This window comes from Triturus cristatus, chromosome 7 (genome assembly GCF_964204655.1).
Source record: "Triturus cristatus chromosome 7, aTriCri1.1, whole genome shotgun sequence".
NCBI lineage: Eukaryota > Metazoa > Chordata > Amphibia > Caudata > Salamandridae > Triturus > Triturus cristatus.
Window position 1 is genome coordinate 631,977,691 of NC_140590.1, and position 15,039 is coordinate 631,992,729.

At 44.7% G+C, this 15,039-nt stretch overlaps 1 protein-coding gene across 1 annotated transcript in view; it reads right to left on the reverse strand.

Annotated features, from left to right (window-relative positions):
- The window catches only part of SMURF2 (SMAD specific E3 ubiquitin protein ligase 2), a 1,110,500-nt gene that overhangs the window by 163,748 nt on the left and 931,713 nt on the right, over window positions 1-15,039 (reverse strand). Inside the window, exon 14 of the mRNA XM_085617253.1 lies at window positions 9,794-9,972. Within this exon, the coding sequence (XP_085473379.1) occupies window positions 9,794-9,972 (179 nt within the window). The remainder of the gene's footprint in view (window positions 1-9,793; window positions 9,973-15,039) is intronic.

Consider the following 15,039-nt stretch of genomic DNA (forward strand, 5'->3'; position numbering starts at 1 on the left):
AGATCTTACTATATAAATTTGGAGTATCAAACTAAGTTAAATCTCTGATCTCTCCAGAACATCACATTTCACGATTTCATATTGAGGTGGCCAACTTCATTTCTGTCTAACAGAACTTTTCAAGTCTGTGAGGAAACTACTCGGTCCAACATCTATTCACTCAATTGTGAGCTCCCTCAAGGGACCTCACAGAGTCCAATGTTGTGGAATCTGTATGTTATCAAATTGGGAGAAATCAAACAATTATGGTTTCACCTCTATATTGTATGCAGCCGATACCCAGATTGTCAATTCCCTCTTCCACCAAACACACACCTCGACCCCTCTTAACACCTGCCTTAAGCGTGTTGTAGAGTGGATGTCAGCAAGCAGCCTTAAACTAAATGGGGAAAACCAAGGTGCTGGGGAAAACCCTTTGAGATGGATAGAAGGCTTAACTGGCCTGCCCACCTTGGTGACCATCCAACCCCAAAATCAGTAGTCAAAAGCCTTGCCTTTTAGATGGATGAGAAGATGACAATGGCGACTCAAGCAAAAAAACTGGCATCAAAATGCTTTGGCAAATTAAGAGCCATTAGAAAATTGTTTAGATGGCTACCAGAGAAATCACGTAGATTAGTAATACAGGGTTTAGTCCTCTACAAACTTGACTTTGGGAATTCTCTGTACCTGGAAAGCCCGAAGTCCGTTTTAAAAAGACTTCTAGTTATCCAAAAAGCCACAGCACGGATACTATTGAAGATTCCCAAGTGCCAGACTCCCACTACTGCTCTAGCAAGCCATCACTGGCTGCTGGTACTTAAGAGGATACACTTTAAGGTACTGTCTATAGCCCACAGAGCGTTACATAAAAGAGGTCCTAAATTGATTCAAAATCTTCTTACTGCTTGTAATCCTGTAAGAATGATGCGGTTCAACAATCAACACCTCCTTGCACTTCCAAGGATAATGAGGACCAACAGTAGCAGGAGGTCCTTCTCCTTTCTGGTATCTAAACTGTGGAATGCTCTCCCTTTGAACCCAAGACTAAACATATCTGAATTAGCTTTTTGGAAATTGATGAAAACCTTTCTATTTTAGTCTACTTTTACAGCTGTAGTATATCCGGTTGTTAGAGCACTGGAAAGGCATATCAGGTAGCTATGCGCTTTAGAAATCACTGTGAATAGAATAGGTGGGGAGGTTATGTGCCAGACAGTTAACAACCCCCTGCCCCTCACATTTTGTATATTCAGGCCCATTTCTGGTGTTACCAAGTTTGGAAGACTGTGTCTACCACCCCTTGGTCTAGCTCCAACTCAGGCAATAGTCCTTCTTTTGTGTAATCTTCCAGCTTCTATGTTTTGTTGCTCTGGTAATTCTTCTGTTGAATTGCCCATTTCCAGATGTCCTGCACAGGAGTGGATAGGACCTATGACACTGTGCACCCCGCGAGTTCGGATAGAACATCGAAGTAGTGCTGTCTGAATTTTGTACTACTTTCTCTGAAATCGGTATCTGTAAAGCTTTCAGAGCTAGAAAAACTGTCCTCACTTCCGACACATGTATATGTTTTACTGCCTCTTGGGGTGCCCAGTGACTACAGATGCTTAGGTTTCCCATCTGTTCACCCCAAATATGTGCAGAATGCATCCATGGTCACTGATTGAATGGCCTGCCTTTTGTAATGTTTTGTAATATCCACCACTATATTTCCTTGTACAACTTCCCCTTGACAACCACTAGATATTCCCAATCCTGCGGACTGTGACCACTGACTTAACCAATCTTGGATGGGTCTCATAAGTAGACTGCCAAAGGAAAGGACTGCACAAATCTACCATTTAAAAAAAAAAAAAATCATTGTTATAGATTTTTCCAAAACATCATACATTGACCATTTAGCACAGGTATCAAGAGTGTACATTGTGACTTAACCAGTCCATCAGGGGTCAAAAATGGCGTATTCATATTGACGGTGATTACTGAGTTCCCTGTCGTGGTCACGTCTTGTCGTAGTGTGTCTTGTTATGGCTGTGATGACAAACTACCGGATTGAATAATTAAACTGAGGCCAAAAATTGGGGTAGTAAGGCAAGGTGAATGGAGCATCTTCCTTCAGGGGTGACCAGAATTAGGAGGGTGTTGTTGCTGTGTGGGTTCTTATGTGAGGGGGTGGGGGGAAGCAGGGCTCTTCAGTAGCAGGGTGCTGGCAAGGGTGCATGCTATGCACTGGCTTTTTCGCCCTGTGGGGGTTGCGCTGGGTCAAGAGCTGCCGTTGTATCTAGGCATGTGAACTGAGCTTTTGGCTTGTGAGTCAGATTGCGACTGTGTGCCTCAGTCACGGGCTTCTGTTGCATTCGGCCGCTGCGGGGGCTGTTGTGTGCTTACTGCATGTTGCCTGAATGGGTAGAGGATCGTGGCCCATTCCATGGAAATATGTGTCTTGCGCACTCCCTGTATCTCCTCCCGCCTGATTGTATCCTCCTCCGCTGAGCCCTATTTACCGACTGCCCCGTCCAAGCCGCAAATTGGGGTCCCTCAGGGGCTCTTCAGTACATAGTGATACCTTTCTTTGTCAGCAAGAGAGTTAGGGATGTGAAGCGTGTCTGCACTTTAAGGGTTTTATTCCTACGGATTATCCCAAGCCCACTGGCCTCCCATGTCTTGAGGTTGGTACGCCTTGTTAGTTCTCTCAGTGGTTCGTGTATTGTGCTCCAATAGGGTTGAATCGTGGGGCAAAGCCAGAACATGTGTTTAAATGTTGCATCCGGTGTCTAGCATCTTGGGCATAGGAACCGCGTATTTGGGTAGAATCGCTGGACCCAGGCCGGTGTGAGATAAGCGCGGTGTAGTATAGAGAATTGTATGTTTTTGAACCGAGTAGTACGGGACACTTTCTTCGGGTATTCCAGGGCTTATTCCCATTCCTTATCGTGCAGTGGGCGCCCCACTTCATCCTCCCATTACTGCCGCAGCGGGGTGAGAGTAGTGGCCATAAGATCCCGGACCGCCTTGTAAAGCCATGTGATTAGATGTCGGCCTAGGCCCATGTGAAGTATTGTGTGGAGCACCGGGTGTGTCGTAGGCTCTCCCCCGGAGAGGTCCCAGAGGTGGCAACAACTTAGTTATTTGTCTGTGGAGTAGGAACTGTCCTTGTGGGAATCCGGTCTCCTCCACCAACTGCACAAATCCATCATGACCAGCATTTTCATCACAGTTTTCAGAGATTATGCCTTCTAGTACAGGCAAACTTTCCTTTCACTGATATGACTCCTTCAACGTAGGCATTCTCCTTGTTCAAGTGCATCTATGCCCCCAAAAGTGTTATTTCCTTCCTTGGTGGGGCAAGGATTCTCCACATAGCTTAAGAACCCCAGAGTGTGCACGGTTTTAATTGCCTTGAATGCTCAGCTCTGGCACCATGTTTGAGAGCTTGTCTTTACCAGCCAGCTGGCCAGGTAGGGGGGACTCATAATTTCTGCCTTTGCAGGTGTCCAAAGACTACTGTGAGACAGGTTGGAAGTATGAACCACTGCGCTGACTATTCCAAACAGCAGTCCTTTGAACTGATGAGTTTTCTACTACGAACCTGAGATACGTCTTTTGGTTGCTGTTCATCGGGATGTGGTAGCAGGATTACTGGAGGTCTTCTATGGTCGCCAAATGGTCTCTCTTCTGTAACCGTAGAATGACTTCCTGTAAGGTGGTCTTCCTGTACTTGTGTCTTGATGCACTTGTTAAGAAATTTCAAGTTTATGATAGGCGGTGTCATATCTGTTTGGCAATCTAGAAGCAAATCGTAACCTTTCCAGTTCAGTTTTTTTGTTAGAACTTTATTTCCTACTTGCACTTTCTGTTATAAGTTTTTGTTCTCCTTTGGGAGTTAACTTGTTTCGTTTGATGTTTGGGGATATTTTCTCCAGTTCCATTTATAATGTTCAAAACCAACTTGTTGGAAAAGATTTTCCTCCATTCTTTGAAGAAACCTCCCAGCTTGCCCCCTTTTGTTTTATGTGCCAAAGTCTCATCTGTTGTGAGCCATTAGTGCAGGATGCCAGACCCCTCATTGAGTGGCTATTTCCTCATGCTCTAGCTCAAAAACGAGTGCCTTCCTTGCACAGGGATTATGTAGCCACTATGGGCTGGCTCCCTGAATGCTTTGGATTTGCTATTGCATTTGCGGGAAAGCAGGCCTTATCACTGATCTCTGAGTAGCTGGTGTGCCTTGAATGAGCCATTGACTTGTCTGGTCAGATTGCCTTAGAGGAGTCATTATGCTTTTTCAAGGATTCATCCACCGCTGCTTCAAACGGACACTCACTTCTGAAAGGCATGTTGAATACTGATGCAAGTACTTCGGGCTTCAAACCCACGACCCTGAGCCAAGGTTGTCACCTTAGTGTGGTGTACATCTGCCTGCTGGTTGTGTAAGCAGCATCCATGGAGGACTTGAAGCATGTGTCTGCAATATTTTACCCTCACATATTACTGGTTTTGCCCCCTTTCTGTATTGCTCTTGCAGATGCTGGATGAGATCTTAGATGCTTCCCCAACGCTGAAGGCTATGTCTGCCATACAGGGCATTTGAATTAGCAACTGGGTGGCTGCTCACCTCTACACCTTTCGGCCTACTGCCTCCATGCTTTTGATCTAATTTTCTGGTTGCAACCTTATGCGCACTGGGATTTATGGCTTCTTGTTGACACCATTGAGTCAGCCGTTGCTTTCCCCATCATATATATTGCATTTATGGCTTAAAGACTTGTATTTATTTTCCACCCTTGAAATGACTGCTTTTGAGGAAGTTTCTTCCCTAAAAGCTTCTTTCCCCTGAGCTATAATGCTAGGAAGCATGGGTAGGAATTTGCTCTACTTCTGGGATGGTAGAAGCACCTCTAATAGGAAGCATGCCCCTGCCTGATTAAACTCAAGCTGCGCCTGCATGTGTGTGCTCCTCCTATGATCCCTGTGTTGTATTATGGTAGGTCACCTAGGAATGATGGCCTTGTTGGGTAGAAGTCCATTTCCTCATCAGGAGAGTAAGCCTCTAGATCCTACCATGTCTCTTCCTTTCCATTTAAGTCCTCCTTGTGCCCTAAGTTGATCATACTCTTCGTAAAACTCCTCATGCTGCTAAGGTGTTACTGGGGGTTCCAGATCTATGTAGCCCTCTTCCCTAGGTCTATTTTTCCAGGATGTAAGGGGAATATTTCACTCCTTCAACATATCTTTGAACTGCTTCTTTTTCTACAGTAATGCTGCAATTTTGGCTTCGAAGGGACTCTTTTTCCTGTCAACGTCGATAACCTAGCATTGATCACTGAGCCATTCTTGCTGTCTGGCACTGGAACATACTTCCTCTTTTGTTGTTCTTGCTTTCTTCCATCTTGATCCCCTTTCAGAGTGGAGCTGAAGTGTGACGTTTCGTCACTACTGGTCTCTTTCGGTTAAAACCCAGAAACTCTTTGGTATGCAGTGTACAGCCGACTATTTTGACAGCAAAGACTGTTTTAGGGTCTACAAATTCAAAATGTTCAGTTTGGATCCACCACAACCACGTGGCACTGTAGGCACACACTTCTTTGGAGATGGCACATGTTTGCTTGGTTCCTTTTTTTTGGCACATCTCTGTTTTTTTCAAGTCAACTGATGCTGCACCCTCTGCATCGGATAACTGCGCCTCCTCTTGGAAATCCTCTTTGTCCGACTCCCCAAAGTCCCTAAGGGACACTTGTTTTACCTGTGCCGTGTAATGATGTTTCTTCTTGACTTTCAAGGTATTTGGTAGAGAGACCTCACATGCTTTACAACCGTTTGATGTAAAATCCTTTGGTAGGCACAAATTGCATACCTTGTGTAGGAAGCTGGCTCTGTATATACTATACCAAAATGAGGTATAGTGTGCACAGAGTCCAGTGGATTCCTAGAGGCTAAAGTAGATAAGCTCTCTTTTGTGGCAGTGTGGGTGAGCAGACAGGCTTATCAGAGAACAGTGCTAAAGAATAGTTGAACACATACAGGCAAGAAATTATCACACTCAATGACAAAATACGAGACCAATGGTTAGCATAAATATTACTTCTACCGGGTGCAGAGGTCAAACTCGGGACCTGGTGTCAATGTTAATCAATGGAGAAAGGGGGCAATTGAAGTGGTACTACTTGCAGGTGAGTAGCCCGGTTTTGGAATTCAGTATCCGGGGGTTAAGGTAAGCACGGGGGCCACAAGGCAGCATCAAACTGACACCTCCAGTGGCAGAGGGATAGCCGGGTGCAGAGTGTCAACACAGCGTCGGGTGCCAAATCCAAATCAATGGGGAATCTCAAACTTGGAAAAAGACTGCAAGCTCAAGCCAGGAGGCTGGATGAAAGAAACCTATAACTGCACAGGTAACTTGGGATGTGCTGTAGCGTCGGGACAGTTGGTAGATCTCCACAAGGCTCGGGGGCACCGGGTGCAGGGGTGTCCTTTGGCGTCGGAAGTCAGCTTACCAGTGCGATTGCGGTTGAGGGGTTGTCGTGTATAGGCTGCATGCGCAAACGTGGAGCCCAGCAGGGGTCAACCCACGAGGGACTCTTGCTCAGGATTGCTGGGGAACCTTTTCTGGACTGGTGGGTCTTCAGACTTTGCTGCTGCACGGCTCTTCTTTGTAGGTCGTCAGTAACTGAGGATTAAGGTTTAGGGGTACCCCTAAATAATACATTTAGGGGCATTAGAGAGGTTAGAAGGTAGTAGCAAATGGGCCATTTAGCTTTTGGACTACAACACACTTCCTCTGGGGAGGGGGCATACCCATAACCCTATTGGCTAGAATCCTCCAAACCAATATGGAGGATTTTCAAAGGAGGCGGTCACTTCAGTTCAGGACACCTTAGATAGAACACACCTCTCTTGATTACTAATTTTACAGCCGACCTTGCGGCCAAAAGTTGGGCTTGGTTAGGAGGAGGGGGCAGGCATCTGCACTAGCTGGAGAGGCACTGGTTAGCATAACAAAGGACAGGAAAGGTTCACCACCTTTCTACGCTGTTCCTGATTGGGGGTAGGTGTGAAGTACCTCCACCCAGAGCAAGCTTTTTGTCTGACCCACAAGAGCAAAAGACTCCCACCTCAGGGGGTCAGAAACAGGTCTAGAAGTGACAGGCTAGTGCAGACCAGTCAGGCACACACTAGTGGGTTGGTAGGTTTTCAGGGGGCACCTCTGAGGTACCCTCTGAATGAATTTATTAAAGATTCCATTACTGACATCCGTATGGGTTCATTAATGTGAGATGTTTGGTACAAAACATCTTGGAATATGGTGAAGCCATCATGAAGCTGTGGAACCCGTAGTGACAAGGTCCCAGCTCATATGCTCAGTATGGCTTCACTGTGCACTTATAATGCCTAAGAATGGACTCAGACACTACAGTGTCATATCTTCTTATGCAGTTATGCCCTCACATGAGGTATAGTGCACCCTGCATTAGGGCTATAAGGCCTACTGTGGGGGTGACTTACCTATGCTTCTTGCAGTGCTGGTATGCCTGGCACACAGGGATGTGTGCCATGTTGAACCTTCACTTTTATCTGCACGATACATGCTGCAGCACGTAGACACCCTTTCTGGGCACAAGGCCATTGGTACCTTTTACAAGGGACTTATATGTGAACCAGAGGTGTGCTAATTGTGGAAACAATGGTACAGTTTTTTAAAAGAACACAGGCACTGGGAACCTTTTTAGCAGGAACCCAGAGTACACTCAGTCAAAGATCCATCCGAGTCATTCGAAAAGTCTGTGAATGCATTGGTACTACAACAGAAACCCACTTTCCTACACCTTGTGGGTTGCCTTCCGTGTTAGTTTCTGGTGACAATTGGGGCAAAATCCAAGTGCGAGGTCTAAGGATAACTACCACCCTCGGCAAAGCATTCTCTGACCCAACATGGTGAAAATACAATGGAAAAACACGCTCCCCTGAATTTCTTTTTACCTTTTTTCAAAGTTTGCTGTCTTGTTGTTTCCTCTTTGTACTATGCTCCGAACCACCTCCATGTTCTTTCTCAACTATTGTCAAGCTGGAGCCCTCTGCATTAGTTCCAAATTCAATGGATGAAAAAAGAATCTGATGACGGCAACCACATACTGAGGTTGTGTTGGCTTATGTTTAATGTCACAGGTAGGTGTGGGGACGGGGCAGAATTGTGGGTACTGCCTACCTTTGTCCAAAAGAAAAAAAAGTTGAATAGGGACAGTTCTAAAACAGACTAGTTGGCAGAATAATGCAAAGCATGCGAAAACCGAAAACCTTCACGATACAGAACCTAGCCTTTCCTCCTGGTCCTTCCAATCACCCATACTATTCTACATCATCCTCCACAGCACACTGGGAAGACAAGAAATTCAGCCAGTAATCATCTACGGTTGATTGCCCTCTGTTTAAGATTTAGCCCCTTACCTCTTGAACTCCAGTCCTCAGTCATACGGATACTTCCTCTGTTCCATCCTCTCTTTAATCTCCCTACTCTACACTCTTGACTGCAGCTCAGCTAGAGGCATAAATGACAAGTGGGCTTCTAATAGACAACGTTGGTAGCCTACTTTTTTTTTTTTTATAAATGTCACCACTCATGCGAGCACAGATCATTCGAGAAGCTTAAATATCCTAAACTCATTGAGGTTGTTGTGTAGCCTGCTTCCATTTCTCAATAACTCTAAAGCTGATTCCAGTAGCAAGCATTACAAAAGTTATATTTAAGTATTAGAAAATAATTCCAATCTACAGGCAATCAACAATTAAAACATTGGATAAAAAAATAAAATAAACGCAATATAACTGAAGAATAAACTCCATTAAATAAAAAATAAATAAAAAAAGACGTATACAGTTTCCGACTCGACACCTATACAAATACTTGTTTCACACAACTTTTTTTCCACTCCATAGCAGTTTGAGATACCTAAAAGGAATGTCTCATTTGGAAAGCTTGTATTTTTCATAATTTCTTTGCTTGTTCACCTGAACCCATTAAGTCAAACCAGACTCCTGATCTATTCATAAAATTGTTTGCAGTATGTACATTTTTGTCCTATTCTGAATTTAAACCACTAGAGTTTTGCATTTTTACCTTACTGTTTAAATATTCTTCTCACATATTTCTACCATCACACACTTGAAGACAACCATATTCTCAACCAACTTACTTAAACTTAGTGCAGTGAACCAAGTAAGCGAAGAGAAGTTCAATCTAATAAATCTAGGGCATGGTTACAAATGTTGACATTCTTTACATTCTAAGTGTTCTTATTTTTTTTTTTGCAAATAAACCAAGCTTTGTTGAAGCTAGGATCAGACCATATTTCAGTTTGTTCCATAATTTAGTTATTAGGCTACTTTACAAACATGCCCCAGTTCTTTCTTACCTGAGGGGCAGGAAACGCAGAATGATATCTTGGCTATTGTTCCTTCTCCACGTTAGTATTCTATAAAGGGTGTTTTTTTCAACAACCTCCTGTTTCAATTCCTTTTAATATATCCGTCCATCTGCATTCCTACAATGATCAACTAATACCAGAGATCTTGTACCTAAAACCCTTTTCACTTTGTGCCCTTGTTACATATAATTGGGCATAACTTTTGCTGCACCTTGCCGCCCTTTCTTTTATGGGTATGTCAGTAATTTCTGGCTTCTGTCAGAATGGGATATATTTAAAAAATGACTATTTATGTTACTTTGATATAGATTATAAAATACTGAACAAAGATTCCTAAGAATAACCACTAGATAAGTGTGGGACAGATTGTTTGATTCATATTAAATGGTACATACAGTATCCAGACTAAACTGTTATGAAGATCTGGATCAACGGATTCCATATCATCCAAGGTGATCGGCTTGCCCAGCAACTGTTTGTAGAACGGTAGTGTAAAGCCGCCATCTATATAATGTCCATGAAACACTGCCATCCCCATGATCCGTCCAACAAAATGAAAATATGAAAGGTGTTCCTAGAATAGGGATAAAAAGAGCTGATTAATATTAATTGTGAGGACTGATTTAGAAAGTTGTTTGATTTACAATTAAAGGCAATACCTACAAACAAGGCTAACTGATGCTGATAGGCAATCTGCAGAACAACTTGACTATATAAAGGCAAGGAATCAACCCGAAATGGTAATTTTCACACAAACTACAACAATAAAAAAAATCTTAAACAATAAAAAAAATCTTAAGAAACTAATACACAGAAGGATGAACACATTTCAATTACTTTATACAGTACCGGGGTTGTTGAACTAATCTGAAGATTGCATGTGTCCCCCCCACCTACTCCCCTCCCCTTTTTACACTCATTTTTTTTGTTTATGCAAGCATGCATATTGGTGAGTGGAGAAAACAGCCCCTTGTACAAACCAAATTTTCATATGTTTTGCATTGCAATTCATCAATTGCAGGGGACCTCACAGTAGGGTTGCCAGAGTCCAAAGTGATGCAGTCATCCTATTTTTTATTTGGACAGCCACTCTGATAGTAGACATATCCGTCTACAGTCATGTATAAATCCATACTTCTGTCCCTGAAGACCCTGCTGGTATGTGTGGTACCCCATTTCTGTGTTGTCTCTACGGACAACAGCCAAACACAAGTCAACATCTTTCTATGTCAAATAAAAGTTTTAGCTGATATGTAAAAAAAACCCTGATAAACTGATTTTTAACCTGATTTTTCCCCCTCAAAATCCTTCTACAATCTGAAGACCATAGGGCAATAGCAGAGGTTATGAATCAAGGTACTCCTCTTTACTGCTTCGTTTGATACCATCTGCCATGAGTATCCAGTTAATGGCTTGAAATCTCACTCAAGCAAAATGTGTAATATTTTAAACTGGACCAGTCTAAAGTTGGATGTTACCACCAACTGAAATATCAATGTCTTCCACCAAACAGAATACTCTATAGCTCCAAAATACTCTACTTCGTCTGACTTGAAGACATCCCACGCAGTCTGAGGTGTGATTAATGCTTTAAATCTCAAGGAAATAGCTGCCATTTCGAGCGCTTCATGTGCAATCTCAGAAGAGTACGGTAGTTGCGTCCCCATTTCGGAGGACTTTGTATCGCGTCACATAACTGCTTCCAACCCTAGCTGATGCTACCACAAGCACCTGAAACTGCAGTAGGATGTCTCTCTTTAGTGTACACCTTTGCCCATTATCACAATGTTCACTGCGTACCTCACTAATTCATTCTTCACTTGCCAGCTAAGTAGGTTTTTATTTCAAGAACATTCTAGCGGAAGTAATTCATACATAGATAATTCAGAGTTTAGCTCTATAAGTTTGGTTAATGCTTCATCACAGGTAAGTTGAGGTCACACCCTAAACAGAGAGACCGGAAGTGAGAAGCTGTCTCACAAGAAGCTTCCCGACCCAAAGCAATTAAAAGGCCGCTGTAGTTGAAGAGGGAACGTATTCAACTGAAGCGTGGATCAACACAGGCACTACTACAACACTGCCTTCTAAAGGGAGAGGTTCTTACAAGAATAGAACACATACTTTTGTTGTTGAGGGTACATCCACAAATAGAATAGGGGGCAAATAATGGTTCTTAATGGCCATTCTGGAAACAAAGTGCGCCATTGCTTTGTAGCTAGGTTTGCACTATACAAATCCTTTCACATACATACCTACAAACTGGTAGAAAACTAAGACACATCAACAATGGAGTAGCAGAGACATTTATGAGGTCTTGTCATCAGTCAAGCAGCAACATTCTGAAACATTTGAAGAACATAACCAAGGTGACAAAAATAAAGGGCATGATGAATCTTCTAGGGGAGGCTGATTTCCACCAGATTTGCCTTTATCAAGAAACGATCCAACACAGCAACAAAAAATGGGGTCTCAAAGCTGGGCACTGAGTTCTGGGACAATATGCGATTCCTCAACTCTGGCTCACCACAATGCACTATGCCAAACCATAGAGTGGAGATTTTAGAATGCACATTATTATGATAAACAGCTTAATGATGAAATGAAGCACATTCAAGAGCCTATTGCAAGAGGAATATAGAGAAATCAATAACAATGAAACAACCCCAAAACACTTCCTAATGCAGTTGTGTTGCTTTGGTGCAGGGAGAACAATACAAAAGTCATGCCAGGGCTCTACTGATCTGCACCAAGGAAGAGCAGCTCCAAGGAGAAGCAGCACTGTGATTGAAGCCCATTTTGAATGTCACATAAGTGTGAACTGCCCAGTCTTAAATATGTAAATAAATTGCCCCATGAACCTTAGAGTACATTCAAGGTCGTTACTGTATTTTTTCACACATCACTTGTCTTTGCAGGTGTCTTCACTGATGGTGCAATACATACCTTCTCGCTCTCTCTCAAAGATTGAGAAAGCATTGAACATGCATCTTGTATGCTCAGGATCCATCAAAGCTCTATCGGAGGACACACTCCTCTCTACTCACCATTGTCAATGCCTCCTTCACTCCAGATGGGGCAGGGGCCCGACCAAGCATTTTTGTAATGTTGTGGCGTGCTGCAGGGAGCACAGCACCCCCTCAGCAACATTATAAAAAAAAAAAATCATTATAAGCCTTCTGGGTCATTGAGTTCATGACTCCAGGAAAGCTTACCATTATTTTTAAAATATCCTGCACTGACGCTGTAAACTCTTCAGCTGGAGTGCAGGGACCACTTTTGGTTGGTTCAATGGCTGCATTTTGTGGCCTGTAAACTAGGATAATAATGGCTATTATAAAAATATTTTATTTAAAATATATAACAATAAGTATTATGAAACATTACAATGTATGTATTTATAAAATATAAGTGTTATAATAGGACTTCTTTATATATGTCGATGTGCTCATATCCTGCTTTAAAAAAAGTCTGGTAAGTTCTTCTGGATCATGGATTCAAAAACTACTGAAAAAATGAAATCCGTCCATCATTTCCTTTGGTTTTGGCTTTGTTCGCCATAAGTTGGCAGGGTATGCTCAGACGTGAGTCCCTTGCTCACTTTGCCACTGGATTCAAGCAAGCCTGGCTGAAGACGGCTGTAATGCCAGAAACCGGTTCTAGGAAGCTTGTTTCCGGTCCAGGGAAGACATGGCTTGGTAGTTCGGGCTGGACTGTTCCCATGAGGCACAGGGTCAGACTGATTTGCATATGGCCATGTCTGAACTGGGGTGGCAGAGTGGGCTAAAGAACGGTGATGGATTAAACCCAGATCAGTTGACTGGGGGTGAGTGCTTGCTATGTTCAACACTATGTCCATCATTTCCTTTGGTTTTTGCTTTGTTCGCCATAAGTTGGCAGGGTATGCTCAGACGTGAGTCCCTTGCTCACTTTGCCACTGGATTCAAGCAAGCCTGGCTGAAGACGGCTGAAATGACAGAAACCGGTCCTAGGAAGCTTGTTTCCGGTCCAGGGAAGACATGGCTTGGCAGTTTGGGCTGGACTGTTCCCATGAGGCACAGGGTCAGACTGATTTGCATATGGCCATGTCTGAACTGGGGTGGCAGAGTGGGCTAAAGAACGGTGATGGATTAAACCCAGATCAGTTGACTGGGGGTGAGTGCTTGCAATGTTCAACACTCCGTCCATCATTTCCTTTGGTTTGTGCTCATATCCTGCTTTAAAAAAAGTATGGTAAGTTCTTCTGGATCATGGATTCAAAAACTACTGAAAAAATGAACTCTTTCTGGACAAAGATCTAGCTTTCTGCCAAAGTTGGTGCAATTTCATTCAGCCCTTCTTATGGTATCACTGTTGAATTTACATATGGAAAATACATGGGAAAAATGTGTTTTAGGACATGAGTTACAATTACTTGAGATAACTAAGTGGTGAATTTCAGTGACTTTCTTAGTTTAAAATGGTCCACAAGGGCTGCTTATATTATAATTTTTTAAGGACAGGGGACCAAGTCCCCTAGCCCTGTCATGGGCACTGCAACATTTCTGAGGCCAGTCAAATCCAGCGCGAGCCCCCTCGGCAAATTAAATTGCTCTATATGAAGTTGTGTGATCGCTGGACGTCCGCGAGCACAACTGTCCAGATATACTAAGTTTTTGAACCCTAATGTCTCAAAAACTGTTGAACGGGGGCGTGGTCACGCTGTCGATGGAGTAGGATGCGCATTGCCGGGGCTCCGGGCCGGCGGCGGCGAAAATAGCATTTGAAAGCGGTGTGACGGCTGAGAGGACGCCTCAACTGGGGGCGAGCAAGTGGCGGAGCGGGTGACTCCCGGGCGGCCCGGGGATCCTGGACCTGAGCGGCAGTGGAAAATAGCTGTGTCGGAAGGGAAGCCCCGGCCGGAGAGGGCGCGTCCGCCATTTTGCGAGTCCAGCTCCAGCGCATTGTGGAAGAGACGAGCCCCGCGGACAGGAGTTTGGGGCCACCGGTGGAGCAGCCTGGATGGCCTGTGGAGCGGTGAGGTGGCCGGAGGGCGGCGGAGGCACGATCTTCTTGCCTGGCGGGAGTAGCCGAGTCGGAGGGAAGCCCCGGTCGGAGAGGGCGCGCCCGCCATTTTGCGCGCCCAGCTCCAGCACATCGTGGGGGAGACGAGCCCCGCAGACAAGAGTTTGGGGCCGCAGCCGGAGCAGCCTGGAAAGCCTGTAAGGTGGTGAGGTGGACAGCGGGCGGTGGTGGGGCGATCTCCTTGCCTGGCGGGCTGACGGCGGGGGAGGCCGGACTGTAGAGGCGGGGAAGGCCGCGACCGCCATTTTGTGGCCTGCACCCGGGGGCGCCTGAGGAGAGATATCTGCTCCGGGATCAGCGGCGCCGCAGCGGTGATTGACGCTGTTTGGAACGCATTGCCATCGCTGGTGGGGGAGCGCTCTGCTGGGGACTCCGCGGCCTTCCACCAATCCTGTGCTGCGGCACTGCGGCCCCTGACTCTGTGAGGGCCCTGCTGCTCCCGGGGACTGGATTTTGACACTTCGCTTCCCCGGGGTGAACTGGTGGTGGTTCCCCTTGCATAACCCCTGGCCCGCCTGATAATACGGACTCCTACCTGGAACAGAGAGTGGCCTGGGGTTGTAGCTTGGCTTGCGGACCA